At 49.5% G+C, this 25158-nt stretch overlaps 8 protein-coding genes across 8 annotated transcripts; 5 read left to right on the top strand and 3 right to left on the bottom strand.

The window, feature by feature from the left end:
* Window positions 1–829: 829 nt before the first annotated feature.
* On the top strand, window positions 830–3409 carry J7337_003009 (uncharacterized protein; the record flags this gene model as incomplete). Its single annotated transcript, XM_044820733.1, has 4 exons — window positions 830–881; window positions 969–1444; window positions 1494–2574; window positions 2625–3409. 4 exons carry the CDS (start codon window positions 830–832, stop codon window positions 3407–3409), a joined length of 2394 nt encoding a protein of 797 aa, XP_044685033.1.
* Window positions 3410–3903: 494 nt separating this feature from the next.
* Window positions 3904–6418, bottom strand: J7337_003008 (uncharacterized protein; the record flags this gene model as incomplete). Its single annotated transcript, XM_044820732.1, has 5 exons — window positions 3904–4015; window positions 4302–5551; window positions 5606–5791; window positions 5824–6104; window positions 6160–6418. 5 exons carry the CDS (start codon window positions 6416–6418, stop codon window positions 3904–3906), a joined length of 2088 nt encoding a protein of 695 aa, XP_044685032.1.
* A 1330-nt stretch (window positions 6419–7748) lies between these two features.
* Window positions 7749–9280, top strand: J7337_003007 (uncharacterized protein; the record flags this gene model as incomplete). Its single annotated transcript, XM_044820731.1, has 2 exons — window positions 7749–7782; window positions 7842–9280. The coding sequence occupies 2 exons, from the start codon at window positions 7749–7751 to the stop codon at window positions 9278–9280; spliced, it is 1473 nt and encodes a 490-aa protein (XP_044685031.1).
* Window positions 9281–9861: 581 nt separating this feature from the next.
* On the bottom strand, window positions 9862–14389 carry J7337_003006 (uncharacterized protein; the record flags this gene model as incomplete). The annotated part of the gene is made up of 3 exons (XM_044820730.1): window positions 9862–12172; window positions 12223–13862; window positions 13988–14389. 3 exons carry the CDS (start codon window positions 14387–14389, stop codon window positions 9862–9864), a joined length of 4353 nt encoding a protein of 1450 aa, XP_044685030.1.
* A 1973-nt stretch (window positions 14390–16362) lies between these two features.
* On the top strand, window positions 16363–17043 carry J7337_003005 (uncharacterized protein; the record flags this gene model as incomplete). Its single annotated transcript, XM_044820729.1, has 2 exons — window positions 16363–16818; window positions 16873–17043. 2 exons carry the CDS (start codon window positions 16363–16365, stop codon window positions 17041–17043), a joined length of 627 nt encoding a protein of 208 aa, XP_044685029.1.
* Window positions 17044–18161: 1118 nt separating this feature from the next.
* J7337_003004 (uncharacterized protein) lies at window positions 18162–19103 on the top strand (the record flags this gene model as incomplete). Its single annotated transcript, XM_044820728.1, has 1 exon — window positions 18162–19103. The coding sequence occupies one exon, from the start codon at window positions 18162–18164 to the stop codon at window positions 19101–19103; it is 942 nt and encodes a 313-aa protein (XP_044685028.1).
* Window positions 19104–20200: 1097 nt separating this feature from the next.
* Window positions 20201–21448, bottom strand: J7337_003003 (uncharacterized protein; the record flags this gene model as incomplete). Its single annotated transcript, XM_044820727.1, has 1 exon — window positions 20201–21448. The coding sequence occupies one exon, from the start codon at window positions 21446–21448 to the stop codon at window positions 20201–20203; it is 1248 nt and encodes a 415-aa protein (XP_044685027.1).
* A 1971-nt stretch (window positions 21449–23419) lies between these two features.
* Window positions 23420–24127, top strand: J7337_003002 (uncharacterized protein; the record flags this gene model as incomplete). Its single annotated transcript, XM_044820726.1, has 3 exons — window positions 23420–23512; window positions 23653–24011; window positions 24064–24127. The coding sequence occupies 3 exons, from the start codon at window positions 23420–23422 to the stop codon at window positions 24125–24127; spliced, it is 516 nt and encodes a 171-aa protein (XP_044685026.1).
* Window positions 24128–25158: the final 1031 nt, after the last annotated feature.

Below are 25158 nucleotides of genomic sequence, written 5' to 3'. Positions count from 1 at the left end.
CAGCGCTGCAACGAATTTATCAATTGAAGCTGGCCATGGACGGCCCTGTGGCATTTTACTCTCGCTTTCCCGCAGACGTGGAGGAGTTTGGTATTATTTGGTCTAGTCGTCAATGGTCCAAGACGATATAAAGAATAAGGGACTGCTTATGAATTATAAATAAAAGGCAGAAGAATGAATGATGTGACGCATCGAAGCACGGGGGAGAGGGGGGGGAGCTCTGGGTTTGACGTCTCTGGAAAGCATACAGCTTTTATGTATAGACTTCAATCGCGCAAGTTGATAAAATCCACGTGTTCTTGGTTTCTACGTAGCGTTGGACATCATTTTACTTGAGTGATCACCAGTCTCGAGAATTAAAAGCTGAGTATGGAGTCTTTTATGTTATATCAAGCTCGAAATCATGTCGAAGCCCGCAAATTGGCCGCACACTTCGTAGCCTCGCAATATCGGCAACGGTTCTCGTATAATTCGTTTTATGAATCTGAACAATACATTAGTAGGTAGTAATTTGACTCTCATGTTGGGAGAGACTCAGGAACGCAAGCAGACTGAAGTCAACGGTTGCATATTCCTGCCTCAGGCATTCATGCTTAGCTCAGGTGTTACCGTGTTAGCTCCTTTTCCAATCCCCACGCTAGTTCATGTACCTCAGGGCAGCAGCTACCAATATCACTCTACTTAATTCCGTCCCTAGTGGATGCCCTTCGCCCAAACTTTTAGCAGTGACGCAGCCTCGCATTCGACCTCACAAACTTTACTTATCATCACTACGAGCCACCATTGAGATTCGAGAAGCAGCTGCGTTTTCAAATACGAGAAGCGCATTATGGGCGATTACGATAGACGACCAGGCGGCTACCGCAAGCGAAGATATCGAGGTGTGTTGCACCGAGCTCAAACCGATGCAAGCTACGCGAAGCTGTCGCGTTCCCTTCGATTCACCTGCTGATATTCTGTTTTTATAGACGATGACGACCATTACGATCGCCGAAACCAGAGAAGACGAGTTGACTCAGCACCTCTTCCTGTGCGCGTCCGGCGGCAGCTTCTGAGCATCGCAGACTCTCCTCTGCGCAGATGGGCGGAAGAAGTTCAATCCATTGCACATATGGTGGCCGAAAATCATGACGACGAAAATCTTCGCAAGATGTTTCTCGACTTGGTGACACAAATTCTGCTCGAACAGCCTCTCAAGACGCCCTTCGTTGCCGCCGTTGTTCACATCATCAATACCTTGAAGCCTGAGTTTGTTGACGAGATCCTCGCTCGCATTGGGCAAATCACAGCAGACAAGATCGCTCAGGGCGAGTGGCGTGATGTCAAGTTGCTGCTCAAGTTTCTGGCCTGTCTGCAGTCTTTGATGGAAGGGGATGGCCTCTTTCCCATCCTAGAAGAGTTATTCAGTCGAGCTGCAGACCTCCAAACGGCCAGTTCGGACGACGTGAGTTGAACGATGTGGCAACCTGAATCTGTTTACTGACTTATGGCAGACTATTGGTACCGAAATTGTCAAGATAATTCTCCTTACCATCCCTTACATCATGGTGTCCGCCCCTGGACAATTTCACCAAAAGGCTGCGGAGTTGATGGAGAAGACAGACATTATTGCTTCCGAACCCCATGCCCTACAGGTGCTTGTTGATCCTTATCACCCCGAGGGCAAAGAGGAGAGTCCTGGCACATCTCTCAGTGTTTGTATGCTGCTTCAACAGCAGCTCCAGTCCGAAGCAGCCAAGAACTGGGAACTATCATGCTTGCCACGACCTTGGGAGATGCCACTGGGAGATATCGAGGCTCAAGACAAACTCTCTAATGCGCCTAAACACGCGCTTCCCACTATCGCCATTCCCGCGACTGTTATCGCCGGGCCCCGGCCTCTATTTCCAGAGATCTATTTTTCAGTCTATTCTCAACAGGAGATCCCTTCAGTCCCAGCTGTGACCGACATCGCTGCATTGCTTATCCGCGATGGCCTCCTCGACACGATCAACATCTTGGACTTCAACCGTAATGTGACGGCTCGCTATTTGATGGACCTGGATTGCTATTTCGCTGACGGCACTTTTGTTAAGCGTGCCACCCCTTTTGATGAATTGAAGAACTTTCCCGATGGTAAAAATACATGGAAGCCAGAGGATGTTGCTGTCGACACAGTGTTTTCGCAGTTGTTCCAACTGCCCACGCCCGAGCGAAAGCTTGTGTACTACCATTCAGTCCTCACTGAGGCCTGTAAGTTGGCACCAGCCGCTATTGCCCCTTCTCTTGGTAGGGCCATAAGATACCTCTACCGGAACAGCCCTCAGATGGACCTGGAGCTGAGCTATCGGTTCATGGATTGGTTTTCCCACCATCTCAGTAACTTTGGCTTCACCTGGAAGTGGGCCGAATGGGTCGATGATGCGCAACTGCCAAATGCCCATCCCAGCAAGTGGTTCTTGAAGGGCGCCTTGGATAAGGAGGTGAGATTGAGTTTTGCCCAGAGAATTCAGAAGACCCTCCCTGAACCCTACCTACCCTTGGTAGGCCCCGAGAAAGAGAAAGATGTTCCCGACTTCAAGTTTCAGAATCCTGGTATGTATCAAATTTCTATGGCCCAGCGCAGCTTACTGACTATGCTTCAGAAACACCGTTCTCCAAGGAGGGCCAGGAAATTGCCAGTCTTTTGAGACGGAAAGGACCAGATGAGGAGTTTGAGCCTCTTTTCAGGAGCATTCAAACCCAAGCTTCGGAGCAATCATTGGACCCTATAGTTGCCAGCACAGATGTCTTTATGACTGCCATTTGCTGGGTTGGTTCCAAGTCGTTAAGCCACGTCCTTGCCTGTATCGAGCGGACCAAGGGTCGATTACTTGAAGCTGGTAATTCCTCCGATGCGGCGCGCGCCCAAATTATCTCTGCCGTCATGAGTTACTGGCACGCGCACCCTGGTGTTGCTCTCTCGATCATCGAGAAACTTGTCAACTACTCCATCTTGACGCCTTTTACCGTGGTAGACTGGGCTCTTGTGGCTAGCACGCCAGCCAACGGCACTGATGGCGGTGATAGTCTCACTGAACCTCACATCTTTGAGCTGGTTTTTAACACGATTTTCAAAGTCACCCGTCGCAGCCGTGATGTTGTCGCTGCACCCGAAACCGATGAGGAGACACGCTTCAAGGAGATGAAGTCGACTCAGGATCTTTTCCGTGCCATGAACGATGCTCTCGTTAGCTGGGCTGGTGGAAGCAAGGATGAGCTGATGGAGGGAGGTGACGGGTCGAGCGATCGCGAAGCCATGATCCGACGATGGGGACAACGATGGCTGCGTGTCTTTAAGAGGATGGGTGCCATCGAGGAGGCATTTGTTCTCGAGGCGAGCAAGAATTTGGGTAAAGACAAGATGGCTACGGATGGAGTAGAAAATTAGACGACCGAACTGCAAAGTTCCGAACACGGAGCGATAGATATGTGTGTACTAAAATGGAGCTTACTCGGAGTCTCATTTCTAAAACTACAGGGTACGGAATCCAGGTAATTTACATAATTTTAAAGGATAGGTTGATCTCACGACACAGCGCTGTTAGGCTATCTACTGCGGATTTGATGATCATTATTGGGTGACTTGGTGTATCTTATCCACACGTATAAGTGGATTGGTAGGATCAATACATAATTCATGACTTGAGTAGGCTTATAATATTGCCCATTCTAAGCTCACTCGTGCGTAACTATCCGCAAGTGATGGTTGAGTTTTGTGGCATACAACATCCTCAAGATATTGCTACTTCCATGACAATTGAATACTGGCCTCGTCATAACTGACGCTGCGCCATTGCTGAGGGTATCTCCTTGAAACAAAATATAGGGCTGATGCAGAAAGTATGATTCAGCCCGAGAGCCGAGAAGTGTCGTCTGATATGATTAAACAAGCAGGTTTCGTTTGATGCGCTGGGGTAACACGATTTCGTTGACCATAAGCTGTTCGGCGGCCTGGGACTTCTCACCCAGCTTTTTGAGCTTGTCCATTAAGTGACTATTATCAAAATGTCAGTTTATCAATGCTATCCGAAACGGGATGGGCGGGCCTTCTGAATCCATCTACAATGGACCTAAAATTGCGTCTGCTCGCAAGAGCAGGGCTCTTGATTGGAGACGATTCTGGTGTTCGTGGCTGGAGAGAGGGTGCAACAGGGCTGTTCGCAAGTGTTGGAGTTGAGGCTGTCGTAGCAACTTGGTCTACAGGTGTGATTTGCCTTTGCTGGGTAATGCAAGGGGGGTGTAACTCAACGAGAATCAGAAAGGGCGGGAAATAAGCATACTTTACAGGCAAGTGACCGCGAGTGGCTTCGGTCCTGGCGAGATTCACACGATCCATCTGCTGCTCGTGCTCGTTAAAATGGCGTCTGATACGGTCTTGGCAGTTTTGAATATCACCGCCACGAACCACATATCCACAATCCTCTTCTTCACAGACCCATGTCTCGCCGGGGCCACGTGGAACGGTTGTAGGGATGTTGTCCGCTCTTAGATAAATCTTGACTGGGCCTTCAGATGTTTCTTGAGCATCTTCATCCTCGGAAAGACTCATGTGACTGGCATTACCCATGGTCTCTTCCTCACCAGAAAAGTAGTGAGATCGCTTCGGCTGTGACCCCTCATCCTCCGAGTCACTATCAACTTCAGAATGAGGCCGCTTTCTAGAAGTGGTTGCCAGACGAAGACTGGACTTTATACCAGATGGACGACCTGGTCGCCTAAGGCTCTTACCTGCAGGCGAAGAGCGGGGAGGAGTTGACAACCTTTCATCAAAGTTCCTTGAGGAGGCTCCAGCTTGTAAAGGGGTTGACGGTTTGCCTGGGTTGTTCTTGTTAGATTGCTGACGTCGTTTAACGTAGTACGGAAAATCTGATGGTTTAATGGCGACAGGGTTGAAAGGCGTTTCGGCGAGCTCTTGTAGCCAGGAGTAGAATTCGCCATCATATTTATCCTTGTCAAGAACCTGTAAAAGAGCATGCACATTGTAATGGAGAACTTCCTTGATGGGCACCCTATACGCTGGCTTTAACTCGCCTTTGTAGGTGGGGAAAGTAAAATTTTCCCAGAGTCTGCTGGTCACAGCTGAGATGCTTAGACGCCCGCCCTTGGATTTGCTGATCTCTACGCGAATCCACGCAAGGGCATCAAGAATGCACCGGAAAGCATCGTCCTGGGCATCCACCGTAATAGGCGCCTGGCTCATACGGACACTTGGTACACTAGCTGAAGAATGAACGCTGACTGGCCTTGTTGATCCGTCTCTTGAAGCTTGTGTAGAGCTGAACAAGTCAGCGGCACCGTTTTCGGGCCTGTGAGTGGCAGACCGCGATCTTGAGTATCGTCGTCGGGGAGGACTGTCATCAGACTCATTGGAATCTGGGGTTGCGTCGCGAGCTGTCGACGGACCCGAAGAAGCATTGCGAGTTCGGGAGGTCAATCTCTGTGAGACAAGGGGGTTACTGGCCTCAAGAGAGGAGGATCTCTCGGGCTGCGGAGGATTGGTCACTCTTTCAAGTTCTTTGTTGTATAGTTCCTGAAGAGATTGATTAGATTCAGTTGTCCGGACGGAAAAGGATCTTATACTCACTTGATGTCTATTTATCAACCATTTGAAGAAAGGGGTCACGGACCACTCGACCTCGCTTTGGTCTTGGATGCACTGAGCAATGAGAAACGAAGCATGATCATCACATCTTGTGATCACTTCCTCGAGAGTTGAACCATCTCCTATACTGGCAGCATACTTGTATGAAGAGTCAGGATCGTTGTATAGCTAAGTAGCATATGAGGGACCGTGATACGTACCTCATGGAATACCTGGTAGAGTTCTTTCAAAGAATCTTTTTTGCTTTTCTTGGCCTTCTTGGGTTTCTGGTCCCTGTAGATTGCCATCAATCTATAGTAGAGCCGTATAGCCTCCTGCATCTTTCTGTATATGGGGAGGTATGCTGGCGCAGGGGTTAATTCGAACCATGCACAGGTGCCCAGCATCCATATGACTGGAGAACCGCTTTCAGATTCTCCGATAGAGTATTGGCCGCATTTTCTGACTTCGAAAGGTGTCAAAGAGCGCACTTTCATTATGACTGTAATATACAATTAGATCTCATTACATCGTAATCATGGTGTGCAAGAACCAACGGCGTGCTCTCTGAGACTGCTCCTCGATATTGAGCAATCCTCGGATGATATAGGGGCCACGAGTAGCGACATCGAGGGCGTTTTCAAGGGTGTGGCCATCTTTGTTGAGAACGACGGCATCTTTGATCTCGAAGGTCGTATCTGGGTCCACACCACCGGCGTCAAACCGCAGCACCGATTTCTCCTGCTTCCATGATCTTTGACTCTCATCTTCCGTATCCACACTAGACGTAGACGCCCGGCGGGGGCGCCCGACCATGTTTGCAATATTCAAGCCTCGAGAGCGCTCATCGAAATGGGGCGTTAGACGTTGGCTGGTTGTTGATTTGAGAGCTCACGAGGAAGTCGGCCTCGGTAGGCAGGGAGCAGAGATGTTGATAAATATCAACTTGTTTTGAAAGCACAGATTAATGGATTAGCGAGAGGTGGTTTGTTCGTAGCAAGAATGGGAGGCGTTGGTGATGTGAGAGTGGTGCAGAAAGGTTGCGAATACAATAAAGGTGCAGTTGATGAGAGCTAACTTATGGAGGTTACCTTAGCATTCAGTCGGGCACTTTCCACTGGGAAGGCCGACCTAGAAACGCGGTCGCGCTTCAAATGGATGGCAAGATGGCGGGGCAAATCACTGAATAGCCCACTAAAGCGACAGGGGCATTTGATTTCCAAAGTGCCTGCACGAGGTAGGCGAGGGGATGTCGGAAAGCTTTGAGCCTCTAACTAAGTATCTAGTAAGACAAAAACACTCGTGACGCTTGACATGGCTTCTCTGGGCCGTTTGACTCCCCTTTTTTTTTTTTTTTTGACACCCTGACTTGAACCTCCAACTTTTCTGATTCCCTGGGGCAAGGTTCCCAAGTAGCTAAGCTAGGGGAGGAAAGAAAACTCAGGACCTTGACCCTAAGCGATAAAAACATTAGGTAAATTTAGCCTAAGCTTAGGGAACTCTTTGCTAAGTTTATTTTGACACCCTATATCAAGGTTCGGTGTTTTCTTGCCCCCCTGAGGGCTAAGGTAAGGTGTTCTTGAGTGTCCCACTAGAACGCGTTTCTTAAAGTGCCTTTGCTCCAATCAAGGATTGCCGATAATGGCTGGTCAGGTTCTAGAGCTGAAATTATTACTCGAGCAGTATGTGTATTCCCGTTTTGTATTACAGGGAGTCGGCGAGCCTCGTACTTCCAAGCGATTATTTTGGATTCAAGGCAATTGAAAATCCCAAGTGCTCCACGAACTTACAAATCGTTTGAACAATTGTGCTTAAAGCATGCTCCAAGCTTCTCCTGTTTCTATTGTTCGCGCATTTAACATGACTTATTGTGTGTAGCCTAGACTACTTTAATTGTTCCTGGTAATTTTTAAGCGGGGAATACTGCTGATAAGACATTTTTTTTTCTGCGCTGAAGACAATGCATCGAGCTCTGAGGTCAAGTAAGTGAGTGGTGCGTTTGGGGGCGGGCGCTGGATCTTCTTAACAAGCTCCACCACGGTCTCAAGTTCAACACTTTCTCTTTCTCCCTTCTCTCCTCTTCTCTTCCCTTGGCCATATCTAGTCCTTTGGAGAGCTTATGCGACTTCCCCGAAAGACATTGAAGATGGCAGCGGACCAGGTCCGAGAAGGCGTCTTTGGTGGGTGAATTGCTGACTCTGTTTCGTTGCGAACTTTGGATTAACATGATCGCTTTTAGCCATCAACAAGCCTTGCGGCCAAAGCTCAGCGCAAGTCATTCGCGAATGCCAGCAAGCATTCAATCCCTCTAGCTTCTTCAAGCCATTGATCGATTCCGAGGTCGCAAAGCGCATTAGCGAATCCGGCAAAGAGTTCGCCCGTCGCAAGCTCATCAAGAAAGCTTCGCAGGTCAAGATTGGCCATGGAGGAACCTTGGATCCTCTTGCTACGGGTGTTCTCATCCTGGGCATTGGATCAGCCACCAAGTCTCTTCCCCAGTTTCTGGAATGCACCAAGACGTACGAGACCATTGTCGTATTTGGCGCCGCGACCGATACCTACGACCGAGTAGGTCGCATTCTGACCAAGCGGCCATATGAGCATATCACTCGCGAAAAAGTTGAGAAGGAGCTCGAAACGTTCAGGGGCCGTCAGATGCAGATCCCGCCCCTATACTCTGCCTTGAAGATGAACGGGAAGCCTCTGTATGAGTATGCGCGCGAAGGCAAGCCCATTCCACGACAGATTGAGGGTCGAGAAGTCGAGGTTAAGGACATCGAGCTGGTGGAATGGTATGAGCCTGGGAAGCACAATCACCGATGGCCAACCGAGGAAGCTGAGGCTGCAGAGCGCAACCTGGCGGAGCAGGTCTGGAGGGTTAAGAAGCAACAGGAGACCAACAAGAAGTTGAGCCCAGAGGAGAAGCAACAGGACGATAAAGCGATAGCGGCGCACGAATCGTTCAAGCGCAGCTTTGAGGAGCGTCAGGATGCGCTTATCAAAGATGCACCATCGAAGCGATCACGGAAGTCCAAAGAGCCTCCCATGATGTCTGGCGCTCTTGGACAGCTACCACAGCCGACATACTCTAATAAGGGCTCGAACCTGGTTCCAGAGTCGCCCGATACAAGCACACCTCCCCCATGGAGTGACCAAGGACCTCCCGCCGTGAAGGTCCGGTTAACTGTAACATCTGGATTCTACGTCAGGAGTTTCTGCCATGACCTAGGGGCCAAGCTAGATTCAGCTGCTCTTATGGCAGAGCTTGCTCGGACACGCCAGAGCGATTTCGAAGTCGGAAACGACAACTGTCTCGAATACGAGGATCTGGCCAAGGGTGAAGAGGTTTGGGGGCCTCAAGTTGCTCGTATGCTCGAGAGTTGGAGCAAGAACAAGCCACAAGCACCCGCTGGTAACAAGTCGAATAAGAAGAAGACTGAGTCGAAGGGCAATAGCTCACCTAAATGGAAACAAGACAAGCAACAAACTCCCAGCAAGGGAGAGAAGCGAAGACGATCGAATTCTCCAGACGAGAAAGAATCGCCGCCTCGAAAGTCGATAGCTCTTGAGTCCCAGGAGTCCTCCAAGCCTGTGAAGGAACCCAAGTCAGAGACGCCAAAGTCAGAAACCGCAATTAGGTCTGAGGATGAGAAATCATGGAACGGCATTGAGGACTGAGCTGTGGGATTTTACTCGTTGCAAGAAGTACATATAGCCAGGCCAGCCGACAACACGAGATGGTGTTTCTGAGTTAAATGGCGAAGCCGATAAAAGAGTGGCTAGACTAGAATATTTCGAAAGCGTCATTTGTTATGCCAGGCGTTCCGCGATTTGCGAGCTACCAAGGATATATACTTTTATATGTATGAAGAAAAGTCTTAAGTGCACCGTTTTGTCAAGGATCGCTCGGGCTCCATGCCATCATTCCCCAACTTTCAGTCGATCCGGGCAGACCCATCAAGTGCTTTACATGTTATCCTCAATGTTCCCTTGTGCAATTGGCGTCAAAACTCCGACAGGCCTTACAGTATCTCACTTAGGACGCACGGAGCTTGCCCAAATTCTATCAGTCTAAGCAGAGTAATTATGAGTTTGGAAATTATGCACATACATAACAATCCGCGACATACGGAAATAACTGGATTGTGATTCATGAACCAAGATGCCGCATCGTTTGGGCTCGTTGCGCTTTCGTATATGATTGACTTTGTTAAGTCTATATGCTTGAATACAATTCTCATGGCCGTGCTATCAGCATCTCACTGTTGGCTGCTTTCTCCTATCACCAGACCCATTTCTTCTTTCGCACCATGTATATCTTCAACCCTGATACCACTGCGATCACACATGCTGCGAAAGATACCGCCTCTTTTCCACAGTTCCATCGGTGTATCAAGCTCAGCGATACGTCCTGCATCCATGACACAGATGCGATCGTAGCCAATGATGGTTCGCAGTCGATGAGCGATGCACAGAAGTGTTTTGCCGCGGAAACCAACTGCCATGGTAGCCTGGATCTTATCGTCTGTCTCCATATCCACCGAGGAAGTGGCCTCGTCGCAAACGATGATCTGGGCGCCTCGGACAAGAGCTCGTGCGAGTGCCATGAGCTGTCTTTGGCCAAGTGAGAAGTTGAGGCCGTCTACCTCGACAGGGGTGTCTAGATGTATACGTGAGGGATCGTTTGTACGGCGTGCTTCTTCGGGCGATGCAGCGTTGGCAGGAACAAGATCCGCTTGGCGAAGAGCAGACCACAGTGCGAGATCAGTATGTTCATGGAAAGGATCGAGGTTGCTGCGGACAGTTCCTCGGAAGAGAGTGGGATCCTGTGGAATAATTGCGAGTCGGGATCGGAGATCGTGAAGTCCAAGGGTGGAAATATCGAGGCCATCGATGGTAATCTTGCCGCCAGAAATCTCAACGAGACGGAACAAAGTGCTCATGATAGAACTCTTTCCAGCACCAGTACGCCCAACGATACCGATGCGCTCGCCGCCCCTGACATGCATCGTCAATCCTGAAAGGACAAGTGGGAGGCCAGCACGATATCGCATCTCGACGTTATCGAAGACAATCTCACCCTTCTCGGGCCACGTTTTCCGAACTTCGACGGTATGTGAAGGAGCCTCCTCCTCAAGTTCAGTACCATAGTAGTAAAGTCTCTCCACGGCATTCATAGCATTTTCGACTTCAGCAAGTTGGCGGACAGAAAATTGCATCATGCCAACAATCGAGAGGATGTAACTCAGAACAAGGCCACCAGTGGAAGGATTGATCGAGAAACGGGACGTAACAACAAGGATGGCTGTCACAAAGACAAGAAGTACACCGATGAGATCGATACGCATTGAGAGCCATCGCTGATTAGCGAAGGTGATGTAGTAAGCGCCGTTCATGTTGTCGATGGATTCACGCAATTCGTTAATGAAGCGATCCTGCAGCCCGTAGGCTCGAATTGACGCAACACCTGTGAGGCCCTCGCCAAACTTGGCAAAGACGTGCGATCTGAGGACGGATTCGAAACGCTTGACCTCTCGTGCCGAAGCACGGTAGTACATCGCTGCTGTGACAAATGCAATGTACAGGGGGACCAAGGCGATCACAAAATAGTAGTAGAACGCAATGATGAGTATGAACACAGATGTGATCATACCCATGGTCAACAGAAACATGCGAAGTGCGTCTGAAAGATTGTTGTCCATAACATCAACGTCCCGTGAAAAGCGGTTCGTGATGCGTCCAAGTGGTGTCGTATCAAAGAAGGACATAGGTGCACGAAGGACGCGAGTAACAGCGATCCTAAGCATGACTTTACTTGATTTCGTTCCCAAGATGGACAGGACCACAGAGAAGGCGAACATGAGGAGAGCCTGCACGACACCAAGTGCTGCGTAGATCGCGATGTAGACACCCGTAGAGAGGTTGAACTTGTTCGAAGTCCAATATGACAACCAAAGACTTGTCACGATATTGGCTCCCTGAGAGACAATCAGGAGGAATAGCACCAGCGGAGCGTTCAATATGGAACCAGATGCCCTGACATAGGCAGCGTAGACAGACCACGAGACACTCGAACTGGCCTTTTCTTCTTGGGTCATCAAGGCAGCCCCCTCCTTCTTCTTCTTCTTTTTCTCGTCCGCCGTGGGTTGTTCGCCATCGTCGGGTTTGGTGGCCTCTTCTCGCTTTTCCTCAACGGCAGTTGTCTCCATCAGAGACTGGAATCCTTTATGGTCCTTCATGAGTTTCTCGAACGTATCGACAGCTTGAATCTTGCCGTTCTCCATCCAAATGATGCGATCACAGCGGCTGAGTACCCAGAGCTGGTGGGTGGCAAGGATGCGACACTTATCCTTGAGGAGACCAAGAATGGCGTTATCGAAGATATGACGGCCAACATGAGCGTCAACAGCGCTGAGGGGGTCGTCCATAAGAACGATATCGGCGTCGAAGTAGATCGCTCGGGCGATATTGAGACGCTGCTTCTGACCTCCAGAGATGGTAATACCACGTTCGCCGATTTCCGTCATATCGCCATTGGGAAGCATATCGAGATCTGCCTGGAGCGCGCAGCTAGAAAGTATGTTAGTGACAATTAAAGCGAGACGACAGAGGGAACTTACGCTTGAATGACTTCTTTGTACCAATTCTTGTCCATGTCTTTACCAAATATGATGTTGTTCTTGAGAGTTGTGTTCTGAATCCAAGCATATTGAGGACAGAAGGCTCTAGACGCACCGAAGGTAACGTGGCCATCTGTCTTCCTCATATCGCCAGCGAGTGCAGATAGCAGAGAACTCTTCCCACTACCAACTGATCCGATGACAGCAACAAGCTCGTTCCTCTTTACCTCAAAGCTGAGATCTTGAAGCTTGAAAGGCTCTCGCTCCTCGACCAAAGTGCTTGTGTCATCACCCGAAGGTTCGTGCTGAGGGGTTTGAGCCTGGGTGTGCTTCTTGTCCTTCTCGCTCTTCTCAGACTCTTCCTTGTGGGACTTTTCCCAAGTAAAAGAGGCGCGTTCCAGTCGGATCGCATCATCACCTGTGGTGTCGATTGTCATATCTTCGACCATCTCTTCCTGAAGCAGAAACTCTTGAATTCGCTGAACAGAGCCCCACGCATCAATTACCTGACCCAGAACCATAGGCAACAAATTCAGAGGAATTCTGAGACCGTTGAACAAAGCCAGTGAGGAGAAAACCTCCGCAGCCGTAAGACCGCTATGCGTGAGGGAGTAGCAGATGAAGGACAGCATGGAGGCGAAGATGGGGAGTGACATGCTGACGGCATTGAGTGCGTTTCGAATGGCAAGCAAGATCTGAATGGCGTGGATTTCCTTATTTCTGAAATCACCGAGACGTTCGAGGAAAGCCTTCTCCCATCCAAAAAACTTGACAAAGCGGACTGACTGCAGAATTTCCTGGGTAAGAGACACACGTTGATCGGTAATTAGATTGATCGCTCGTCGCCGGTGAAACAAACTTCGAATGGCTTTCGTCAAGAACGGCATTCCAATAACAAGCAAACCGTAACCGGCCAGGGCGCTGTAGGTAATATTGACGAGCAGGAGTGCTAGAGTGAGGAGACATAAGATAGGAGACGTCCACACCATATGGAAGAGAGCAGATGCCTGATCGACACGATACGTATCAACACTCTGTAGAGCAGTGATGCGACCGTTTCCCCAGCCTGTACCATCTGACGCATCCGGTTTCGCCTTTTTGGCTTTCTTGGCCTTCTTCTTATCTTCAGCATCGTCTTTTGCACCAGGCGCGTTGCTCTGTAAAGCACCCTCGGCTTTGGCGCGGCCAGAGATGACCAACGACTTCTCGTAGATAAGCCCAATCAAAACTCCTCTGCTCTGACCACCAACTGTCATGCCTCGGTAGATGTAGTGGTTCGTTCCCAAACTCTGGGTGATTTGCATCAGTGTGATGCCAAAGGCCAGGCCAATACCCTTACCAAGATGGGGCGGAGGCCCACCAGTCTTGTTCGCTACATACGCATCGGCGGCGAATTGAATGAGGTATCGAAGGGTGAATGGACTGATGACCTGAATAATGCTGGTGTAGAGGGCACATGCGCCTCCCGTCCAAAACTCCCCCTTAAAGGTCTCGTGCATAGCCCAGAATAGGGGGTGCTTCTCGCCTCTTTCAACTCGTTTCTGGAACGATGCTTTCATTTGAAGAGTCAGTGGCTCCACGGCTCTGTCCGGATTGACAGTCCAGATGTCATTCTCTTCCAGGGGTCTTCGGTAGCCAGCCTATTGATATCATCGAGTCAGCAAAAGCGTTGTAAGACGGGCCGCGCCTCGTATCAGAAATTGGTGGCGTGCAGATCTGAAGTATAACCAGCGAGATAGGACTTGAGAAAGTGTTAATAACTCACATGCATCAACGGTCCCATCCATTGGAATGTTAACTTGCTGAGGAAACCAGCATCATGTTCCCTACTCTGCACTGGCTTTTCAGGAACTGGAGGTGGCGAGCCCCAGCGGAGAGGATTCAATTTCTTATGCCATGGCTTCTTCTGTTGAGCTTGAGTTCCTGATGCTGTCGCTGTAATTGCTGAAGCTTCAGTTGCGCCAGTCTTGATTTCCTCGAGATCTGCAAGCCTTGATTCATCTTTCTCACTGATTTCATCAATTTTCTCGCTTCTTTCGGCGTCCTTTTCTCCAAACTCCCTTATCTTGTCCTCATCTGAGTCGCTGGACTTTTCGAAATTTGTGGGGGAGAGAGAAGCTGCTTGGGTATCAGAGGGCTGAAGCTCCTTGTCCACAGGATCGGGCATATTTGCGTTGTATCAATCTCGTTTACCCTGTAAATGTTGGATTACAGATACGAGGCGTGGAATAGCTCTGAAGCTCACGGCTAAAGCATATATCTAATGATACCAAGATAAAGTCTCACAAGCAATGTCAACTTTGTACAAGGTCGTCGCGAGACCAATGACACTATGAGGAGTGAAAGGCGACGGGATTGAACCGGAAACAATATACTTTCGTCTCTGAGATCGCGATACAACCTCGTAATGGGTTGCCAAGAAATAGAAACGATCGATGGACGGCCCGCAGGTAGATCTTGGCGGGATGAAATCAGAAAAGACACAAGAGACAGATGGGAATTTAAGACGAAGGGAAAGGGAATAAAGGTGAATTAGAAAAGTAATAGAATCTCGTCAAAAAGACAGTAGCAAAAAGATTCCGTCGTCTACAGGGGGTGTGAGTGGGTTGGGTGTGGCTGCATCGCCTGTATGGTCCAGGAAGAGAGCAGACAAAGGACCCAATGGATTACAAAGCACTGCAAAACCAGACATTTTATTAGAGACCTTTTGAACCAACGCTCAACAGATTCGGATTACGGCAATAGACCTGGGTGTCTGCCACGCGGAGATAGCGCCAAGGGGGGGCCGGTGCCTGTTACGTGAAGGATGGATTCGTTGCAGTTTCGATGACGGCTACGAGAGAGTCTTATGATGAAATAACACCCAATGAGTCACCGGATTGACTCTGACAACTCTGTGAAAGGTGTTTTTCACAACAGGCAAGACCACAAAGTGACTGAATGGAAACAGAGACCTGGGCCGAAAGTGGCTCGGTTCGTCGAGAATAGCATCAGGATGGCTCTTCGGCTCGGCCTCTCGCTCTGGAACTCGTTCAGGTTCCGCGTATACTAGGTAGGTAAGCTCTGACCAGCAAAGCACCCTTTTAGGATCTTTGAGCGAAAACGAAGGACCTCTCATCTCATTAGCCAGTTGTTGCCAAGGGGTGTGGCCCTGGGTGTGGGTGTGGAGATCCCGCGTGGAACCATCTCCTCCGCTATTTGCACTAGAAGCCATTCCTCGAACTCGAGACACGATACATTTGCGATTTATAGATTTCAGACCGTTTCGTTATGCCAAGTTGCCAGAGTTGGTAACAACTGGGGGATGTTGCCAGTTTAGCCCTTTAGAGGGGAGTAACGCACATCGAATAAGTCAAGGCTGTCCAGTCCTAACGGCTGAACAAGCTGAACTCTTCGACATTAGCGATTGGTTACTCGGCGCGGTCGACGCATGGTAAACACGTTGTGACTGTACCCAAAACCATGGCTGGAATCTAGACCAGCTCTTTCGAGACGAGTTGATGACCGACTTAGGACCAGAGTCTCTGATGCGTCTGGCAGTCACTCAGCATAACCTCCTCTTCATGCCATGCACAGGATAACGGCGGCTCTCTGGTCTGGTGACCTCGAATCCGAGGTATGGTAGCTCAGCATTGGCCTTGTCCTGCTTCCATGACGAAGCCTATCCCTCCATGCCGAAAAGACCTTACTGCTTCCCCGCCCATGCAGGTCTTAGTAGCCGGACTACTGCATTGCATCGTGCAAGCGAGGAGGAACACTAAGATCCGATAGACTTGTCGTCGAATAGTGTTCTTGAGTGAAAGCCCGGCTCCGATTCGGCGTGTAAGACGGAGTTAGTCGGCAGGGACTTAAGCACCATATTGGCGCTTACATAACCCACGAAGCTAGCTCCAATGTCGGCCCCGCAATTGAAAGCCGCCCGACGGATTTGGAGAATTTCAGCAAAGTCTGGATGCAATGAGACTGCATTACTGCAAGGCTGAATTGAGCTTTCGCCATCCAAGACCCAACTCCGATATTCCGCAACGATTGAGCTGACGACTTCCGGTGAATAAGCATATTCATCCGCGCGGGAGCTGAATAAAGCAAACCCTTCACACCCTTCGCCGCAAGCTCACCTAAGCACCTAAATCGAGGGTTATGGCTGTCGACGACATTCCCTCCATTGCCCTGCCTGGCAATATCCTAGGTCCGGTCACCAAATTTGCGCCCGGACCCGGTACACATGTTTACGAGGGCAATGTTGTATCTTCTCTGCTTGGCCGAGTCACTGTGACACCCCCGGCAAAGCCCCCCGGCCCTCAAAAGCGTCTCAACAAGATCACTGCACCTACGACAGAGGAGCTGGCTACTATCTCCGTTGCCCGCCATGGCCACAAGCGCGAGGTACTGCCCGACGTCGAGAATATTGTCCTTGCGCGAGTCCTGCGCCTGATGCCAAAGCAAGCGATTGTGGTGATTCAGCAAGTCGGCGACACAGTTTTGCAGACAGAGTGGCAGGGTGTGATCAGAGTGCAAGACGTAAGGGCAACAGAAAAGGACAAGGTCAAGATTTACGAGTCTTTTAAGCCTGGCGACATCGTCCGCGCGCAAGTGGTGAGTCTCCTCTCTCCTTCGTATATGGTGGTGATGTTGACATATTTGTGCCAGATATCTCTTGGAGACCAGGCCAACTACTACCTATCGACGGCTTCGAACGAATTGGGCGTTGTCATGGCTACGAGCGAGGCGGGTAATGATATGGTCCCTATCAGTTGGAAGGAATACAGAGATCCCGAAACAGGCATTTGCGAGCCTCGAAAGGTTGCAAAGCCCAGCTGAGCTTGCAGTTTTGTTTGAGAGCTGTCCTGATACAACAAGGACACCCGACATCACTTGTCTCAGAACCATCTGGCTAGGAGACCTACCCGCCGTGGAACAAGTGCATACGCAAACTCTATATTCTATAGTGAGCAAGGCACGCGTTCATCATTATAGCCACAGGATTCCATTCATACAATGGCTTTCATTCGCCATCTTATGGCGCAAGGCTTCTCGAACAAATGCCAATTCGTCTGGTTGGGCTCGTCGCTCAGATTCAATAAAAGAGACGGGGGCTAGGGATAGTCGAAAAGGAATCCACAATGACGATAATTGAGCCCAGGGCTGACGGGTGATAATGAGTTGGGCCTGCCCTAGAATCAGCTTGGAAACTTGATCTAAAGCTTATATCGCCTGAGAAGCGTGTTCCCAGAGTTATTGCATGCGATGCAACATGATCAGATATAGTGACGTGACGTGACGTGACGTGACCCTGTTTATTCATTCCAACAGCAATTTGATACGAGGTCGAGTCATGAAACATCGTATCGTTTGTTGTTCTTTAGCACTTGACTGTCTATGTCTTTGCTCCATAAGTGAAACCAATGAATACCTTAGCAAGATACATGGGGAAATCAACTGCCTGGCCTTGGTGCATGAAGGAATCGACATAAATAGAGCCATCCCTACGTCTCGATTACCTACTGTAACCTGCGTGGGTATACAGGAAACGCCATTTGTTTCGTAGTCTAAAATACATACCCTGCCACGACTGGACCCTGATCACCAAGACACGCGCCACTGAAATCGCCTGCTCAGCCGCCCAAGCGCCTCCCCGCCCCTCAAGCTATCGCGTGTCCAAGGCGCCAAAGCCACTGCCCGCATTCGGTTCAGCGACCAAAATCCCTAGGGACACTTGGGCTGACTATCCCTGTATTCATTGAAAGCTTTCTTTTTGGACAACACCCACGACTTTTCAATATTTATCCCTTGGTGGTAATAATTGCTTCGCTGGCATGTTCTCAGTGATTGTATGGTTTATCGCATCTACGAGCCTTTCCTAGCACCCGCCCTACATCTTCCGTAACCGCCGACGGCTCACATACAACATCATATAGGCGCCGGCCATGTCAACGACAATGGTCATGACAATGGCAGCACCCACTCTCTCTGCTGATTCTACGCCGTGCTGCCCGGGCTGTGGCTACTCATTACCTCTCGATCACAGCCAAGTCCAACTACTTGAGGCCCAGGCTCGTATCGAAGATCTCGAAAACCAGGTCCGTCTTCTTAATGAGAAGGCCACTGCCGCCGTCGATCGATGGGCCGATTACGAAGATGAACTCGCCAATTTGCGCGCCCAGCTACCCTCATCGCCAACCCAGAAACCACTACCTGCGACGCCTACAAACGCTCGCATGTCATTCCTACAGAGCGGCACCAGTCGGCTGTCATCTTTCCTCTCCCCGCGCAAGTTACACGAACTTCCCCATATCGACACCAACTCCTCCCGGCCTTCCAACCAGCGTTCCATAAGCAGCCAATCGCACCGCCCACAACAGTTGCACCCCCCGCCATCTCCATCAGCCGAAGATCTTCTGGAGGCGCTCAATCGAGAACAATGTTTGCGCAAGGAAGCCGAAGGCAAGGTTGCAGCTACCAGCCAGGAGGTTGAGGAGCTCAGCGCTGCCCTCTTCGAGCAGGCAAATGAAATGGTCGCCGAGGAGAGGCGTGCCCGGGCAAAGCTAGAACAGCGCGTGGATGAGCTGGAGCGACGAGATCAAGAGAAACGAAGACGTCTCGATAAACTAGAAGGGGCCATGACGAGGATCGAGAGAGTAAGATTATTATTGGCAGAGGCGGAAGAGGATGTCGAGTCAAGCAAAAAAACCGTCAAAGAGATTGAGGAGCTAGAACGGCAGCAGGAAGAGGAAGAACGAAAAGAAAAGGAGCAATCGAAGCCGAAACAACCTCAGCACGACAGCCGTGATTCGATTTACAGCGTACCTGTTGATGAGCATCCGGAAAGACGGTCTCTAGAAGGGCACAGTAGCAAAAAACAGCTGAATGATGATAACTGAGGAAAAATGGCTACAACGATCTACCGAGCGTAGATTGTTTATGCCCTTCGGTTAACCAAGGCGCAGACAGGGCAGGAGTTGAGGATGAAATAACTTATTAATGCATAATGAAGAACGATTCATCTTGTGGGACCAACAGCCATGGAGTATGGAGTCGGCTAAAGCGCAATATCAGGAATGGGGCTTTATGTGGTACTGGGCGAAGAACGCAATAGAGTGTACGATGATGAGCATGTAATAAATAGTATGAACGGCCTGCTTTTGACATTCAACATACGGTGCAATATGAGTACAGTCAGTTCATAGTCATGGTGCCCGTTACCTGTAGCCGCTCCCTATAAAATACAGGAGTGGTTTATTACAAACTTAAAGCTATGTTATGTTGGCAACTGCTGATTTTTGGTTGCAATCTGTTTGGTTTTGCTCAGTCGTAAGAGCAAACCTGTATAGGTACCTACTATGTAGGTGTTTGATGATGAGCCAAACATAGGTATTCTCGTATATAGGAAACATCACACTTGTTCAACGTTTCCCTTTCGTAACGAAACTTCCAGATTACCTCGATTGGTGTACCGTCGCCTATCGAATTCATGGTATACTCCTAAGTTTGGTGGCATTTACTCACAAAGACAAATGGTGATGAAGATATCATTTTCAAGAGGACTATGTACTAAGAAAACCAGAAGATATTTCTGGAGTATGGATCAAAACCGTTAACTCCCCTAAGTTATCCAAGCAGAGAGTAGAACTTTGGTGGTCTGATAGCGGACATGATAGATAGGCTTAAAGCTACGCCATTGCCTACAGCCAAGCTAAACTATTGCATCGTCGACAATAGCCAAACCTCTGCTCATAACACCCACGTACACATTACCGATGATCGTCACACCTGTGTCCTCTCATGATTAAGTATCGAATTATCCGCAAGCCATATCCCGATGAGAAAAATGCCATTCTCTTGACGCCGCTGTTGTAAAATGATTCAAAGGCAATGCCCCCTCCTGTAACACCAAGTGTTTTCTCTGGTAACAAGGACGCTTAAGCATGATATCGCTCGCATGTAAAGTTTTCCATTATAGAGGTCGCTTGATACCGATTTAGATTCGGTTGTGCGCGCCAGGAGAGCCAGGAGAGCCACTGCCAAACGATGAGCGCCTGGCGGTCGAGGCAGGCATATGTGGAGGTGGCAAACTCGAAGGATCGTCAGCGAGGAGATCTTCGAGGAACGCACTAGGGGCGCGTTGGCTTGGTGGCCGATTGAGATTGAGGGTCGAGTTGCTAATATCCCTTCGACCTTGGAATGAAGGTGAATCTGGAGGACTGGGATTCAAGGTATGTCGTGAAGGAGTGCCAAAGTGGCCGCGTGAATCAGGGCGTAAGTTGGTCATGCTGATGTTATTTTCATGTTGGCCACCGGGAGAGCTCGTGCCAGCCGCATAAAAGCCAGATGGCAAAAACGCAGAGCCACGATTGCCAGCCCCATTACCTGATGCTGCGGCAGTTGGGGAGAAAAATAGATTGGAGGCACTGGGAGTTGACGATAGAACAGGTCCGCGGGTGGTTCGTCGCACGCCGCGACCAGCAGAGAGAGACATTGTCGATCCGGTATCAGTATATTTATAGAAGGGTGCAGGGGGCGCAGGAAAGCCTGTCTTTGCGTTCTCGTTATGCTGGGCCTTGGCTGCTCGCTCAACAGACCGATGGAGGAGGATGCCAACGATAAGACGCCACAGTAGGATGGCGAGCCCAAGAGCGCCAAGGATGGCACCAACTGCAATAAACACAGTACCGTCAGGGGCACTCGAGTGCCGCATGAAAGGAGCATTGTTAGTAGGGGGAACAGAAGGAGCTGGATAAGTAGGAATTGGCTTGTATCTTGTCAAGGTAGGCATAGCTTCTTCCGTGCCAGAAGAGGCGATGGATGTAATTGTGGACTGAATGTCTGTGGTTTTGGTTGGACCCTCTCCTGTCGCAGTACTGGCCGGATCATCTTCCTCAGTAGACTTGGAGTCATCTTTCGCAGTAGACTTGGGCTCTTCTTTTCCCTCAGTTTTCGAAGGCTCCTCGTCTTTCGTTGACGCAGGCTTCGCGTTATCCTTCGTCTCAGTACTAGCTGGCTCGGCTTTGTTGTCATCACTACTCTCTTTGGCAGGCTCAGCAGCTGTGTTTGTGGGTTTATTGGCATCGCTGTTCTTCGAATCGCTCGCCGCAGGAACAGCAGATGGGTCATTATTCTTGGGATCATCATTGGTATCTTGGGCCATAGCCAGACCACCGTACAGTGAAACGGAGGCAAAGACCGAGACCAAAAGGTCAGGTCTCGGTAGGTAGTTGATCGGTCTCATGATGAATTAGTCGTTTCAAACGGCTTTTTTAAGAATGGTTGTCCAAACAAAATACGTCCTTGAGATCGATATCAGGTATTGTTGGAGAAAGATATCTCGCGAGATAGGCGTCCGAAACCACCGGATGATTGTGTGAGACTTTGTTTTGCGATCGATCAAGGGCGAGTGAGATAAATTGCGTATATCGAGGGTGGTTAGGAATGTCAAAAGGGGAGGTTGAACCTCGATTTGGCAGATGTGTGCTACCGGTATGAAATAGCGCGTAGAAAAACAGGCGTGTTTCTTCGAGAACCCAAAGTAGGAGGCGACCTATTGCTCGATGGTAATCTGTACGTACGAAGGGATGTACCGCGTCTTTTGTTCTGGCAAGGGGGCGAGCGGAGTGAAGACAGCAAGCGAGAGATGGGTAATTAGTGAAGTTGTCTGTGCCGGCCACCTGCAACTCGAACGAAGGAATACAACAAGGACTAATAAAGAAATAAAGAATGTAATAACTGCATAGGTGAGCGAATGAGTGTGCGTAACCAAGCGAGTGGGCGAGACGCACTACCAAAAATCGCGTTAGCAATTGTATGATAGAGTGAAGATCGGGTTGAAGCGATGGGACGGGGAAGGAACTTCAAAGACGGGGTCGCACGACAGAGGGAGAAGCGGGCAGGGACTGGGGCTTGCTGCACCTTCCTAATGCCTGCCTGTCAATGCGTGGGCCAGGTGTTTGCGAAGGGCAAGCCAGTAAAAAGGAGAATGGTGCACCTGATGTTTAAGATCGAATAGGTCTAGACCAGGTGTTGTTGGGAGTATCTCATTCGCCCATGATCGATAGCGTCTGGCTGAAAAACCATTAGCAAGACTGCAAATATCAGGAGAAACCGCGGTCTTTATTAGGAGAGGTTAATGCGGCAATTGTTTTGAATGTACAGCGGCTATCAACACTTTGGATTCGTTTGGTGAAAATTGACAGACACGGCTCGCCGCCACGCAGGTATGGTGGTCAGCTTTATATCCCCAGCGGCTGGCTGTTCTGTTTTGGCCCACGAACCTCGATGGCTCTTGGTGTTGTGCCTGAGAGCCTAGTCTAACCATGGTTACTACATGGAAAGCATGGTGTGCACATTCAAGTAAATACATGGTAGTTCAGTACCCAGTATCTGTTGTTGTCCACTATGAACGGAACAGGTTTGAAGCATTGTCGATATCCTGTTACATTTGACGAATACTTAGTTGTATGCCCGATCCGCGACGGTTGGGTATTGTTAAGTGGCTTTCTGTCGCTACCCTTCTTGATGCATTATCTTGCAGATATATACGTAGAGACGCTGTATCCGAACCGTTGGACACCGTTGAAACGGCATGCAAAGCAAAGTGTTTCAACGGCGAGGATGTTGCTCCCTACAATGTTTATCTGAATAGAGTTTTGCCTTGATCAATACCATATGCGCCACATCACCATATTTCGGTCCCTTACTCCGTACTTATGCCCTGAATATCTATCAGGTACGAAGCCAAACTGGAACTTATAAGACCTTGTGTGGGTACAAGTAGGTACATGCCCTTTGAGGATACTTGTCACTATCCGCAGCTCGACTCCATTGTTTTCAGGGTCCTGCGTGAGCGGAACGAGCATCGCACCGACCAGCGGGGTAACCAATGTGACATGGCTCTCTACAACGGGGATCTTTTGCGTCTCCGCGAGTGGATTCTTGTGTTTTGCAGTTTATGACACCCAGCCACGCGAAATGTCTCCACGACCACGACCCACTTCACGAAGTCGCACTTCCAGACGGAGGCCTATCACGTGATCTCAATCGGCGCTAAGGCAAGGCCGGTCCGTCTACGAGCGAGCCTCGTCATTGTCAGCCTCCAGTTCCAAGCATCGTCAACACTATCATTCGTCAACGATCAGCGGTCCTGCAACATCAGACAACTGCACTGCAAATACCAAAGCTTTCGCACCGCACATAATTTGTAGCCATGGAGGAAGAGCGTCTTTGGAAGTTCCGACGGCCCGAGTGGCTTAACACGGTCTGGGCCCGAAATGCTGGTGTCTACAGCGCTGGAGCTATTGTACGTTGAATCTATAAAATTATCCCCTGCCTGAGTATCTGGCGTCTCTTCCTCGTTGCATGGCTCTCTCAGCATAATGCGCGACTCCATGCACCCTATTTGTCAATAGCTTTTGGTACTGACCACCTGGTGCGCTTTAGTTCTCCATCGCCTTTTACATCATGCTCGATTCCGCAGTTTGGTCCAAGTCATCGCGCAACGGCTCCGATATCCATGTCAAGTTTGTTGACTGGCTGCCCTTTATATTCTCCAGCTTGGGCATGCTTATCATCAACTCGGTCGAAAAGCAACGCCTGAGCGCCGATTCCTTCAGTTACAGCGGCAATGGGGTAGCGTGGAAGGCTCGGGTGGTCCTGTTCTTAGGTTTTGCTGCTCTCGCTGGTGGAATGGCCGGCGGTGTCACCGTCTTTGTTCTCAAGTTCGTTGTGCCCAGCGTCGCTATGCCTGCTCTGGGTATGGGAATTGAGAATGTACTCAGTAACGCTCTTGTTGGCGTTAGGTAAGAGGAATATTATCCCAGGAGATCGAACGTTTTCGCTAATTCTGCATAGCTCTGTCGTCCTTTGGATCAGCCAGAACATGGAAGACGAGTACTCCTACAACCTCTCCCTGTAGGAACACCGCAAGGCGACCTGAATAAACTTTCGAATTTGGGTGATGCAGGGGCGTATTGATGGGCTAGGCTGCATTCTTGGAGATGAAGACAAGCTGTACGATTAAGAGACAGAGCTTACGGCATATTACACCAATGGCACATGGTCGCCCTACTGATGTTCCACACATAGGAACACATGGCAAGGAGTACTGGCGACAAACATAACTGAACACAACTCGACTACGATCAATACATGTCGAGTATATACTTTTTTTTTGAAATAAGAGTGGTTTAGATTTAACGTTTGTATGGATGGAGTTAGGGTGGCTATTACGCGTTGAATGCCATCCTGCCTTTTAAGCTTGGAGGCAGCAGGTGTCCAGAAGCATGAGACTACGTGAATATGAGCATATACCTAAAGTGAGGAGCTTTTTGATTGCCTACCTAGGGACTTAGTAGGTAGGTAGTTGTGCGAGCGATACTGAGCTCTTAACATGTTTATTGGAGGTAGGCACAAGTGTTTGTGCAACTGCCCTGACCAGATAAGCTGAAGACAGGAGCAGGATGGAGTAAGCCTGACATGAAGCAGCTAAGATGACTAGACGAAGACACCCCGGGACACCCCACAGAAAGTCAACAGAAGGTGACATAACATCTGCCTTTACGGATACATAACCAATTTTGGATCACCTTCAACTTCTTGGATAGTTACATTTCTTTCATATCACAACGGCCAACGAAACTGAAGATCTCGCGATGGCAGATCGAACACGGACAACAACGAATGGCACAGGGGTTCCCCGCTCTCGCAATGGCGCCTCTTCAACAGGCGTTCGTCGCAATCTATTCCAAAGCCAGTTGACCCGGCGACCTACCGCTGGATCGACTTCTACGTCTGCCGAAACACTGCATTCAGACGTCGATATTTTATCTGATACATCTGAGATCGTAGTTCGCGATAAGCACGGAGAAATTGAGCTCGGGGACCCTCCGACACCGATGATGGAAGACGAGGATGAGTTGCCCTTAGACCATAGGCAAGAGTGTGAGA

This window comes from Fusarium musae, chromosome 2 (assembly GCF_019915245.1).
Source record: "Fusarium musae strain F31 chromosome 2, whole genome shotgun sequence".
NCBI lineage: Eukaryota > Fungi > Ascomycota > Sordariomycetes > Hypocreales > Nectriaceae > Fusarium > Fusarium musae.
The sequence above is the reverse complement of the archived record's forward strand: the minus strand, read 5'-3'. Positions and strand labels throughout refer to the sequence as shown.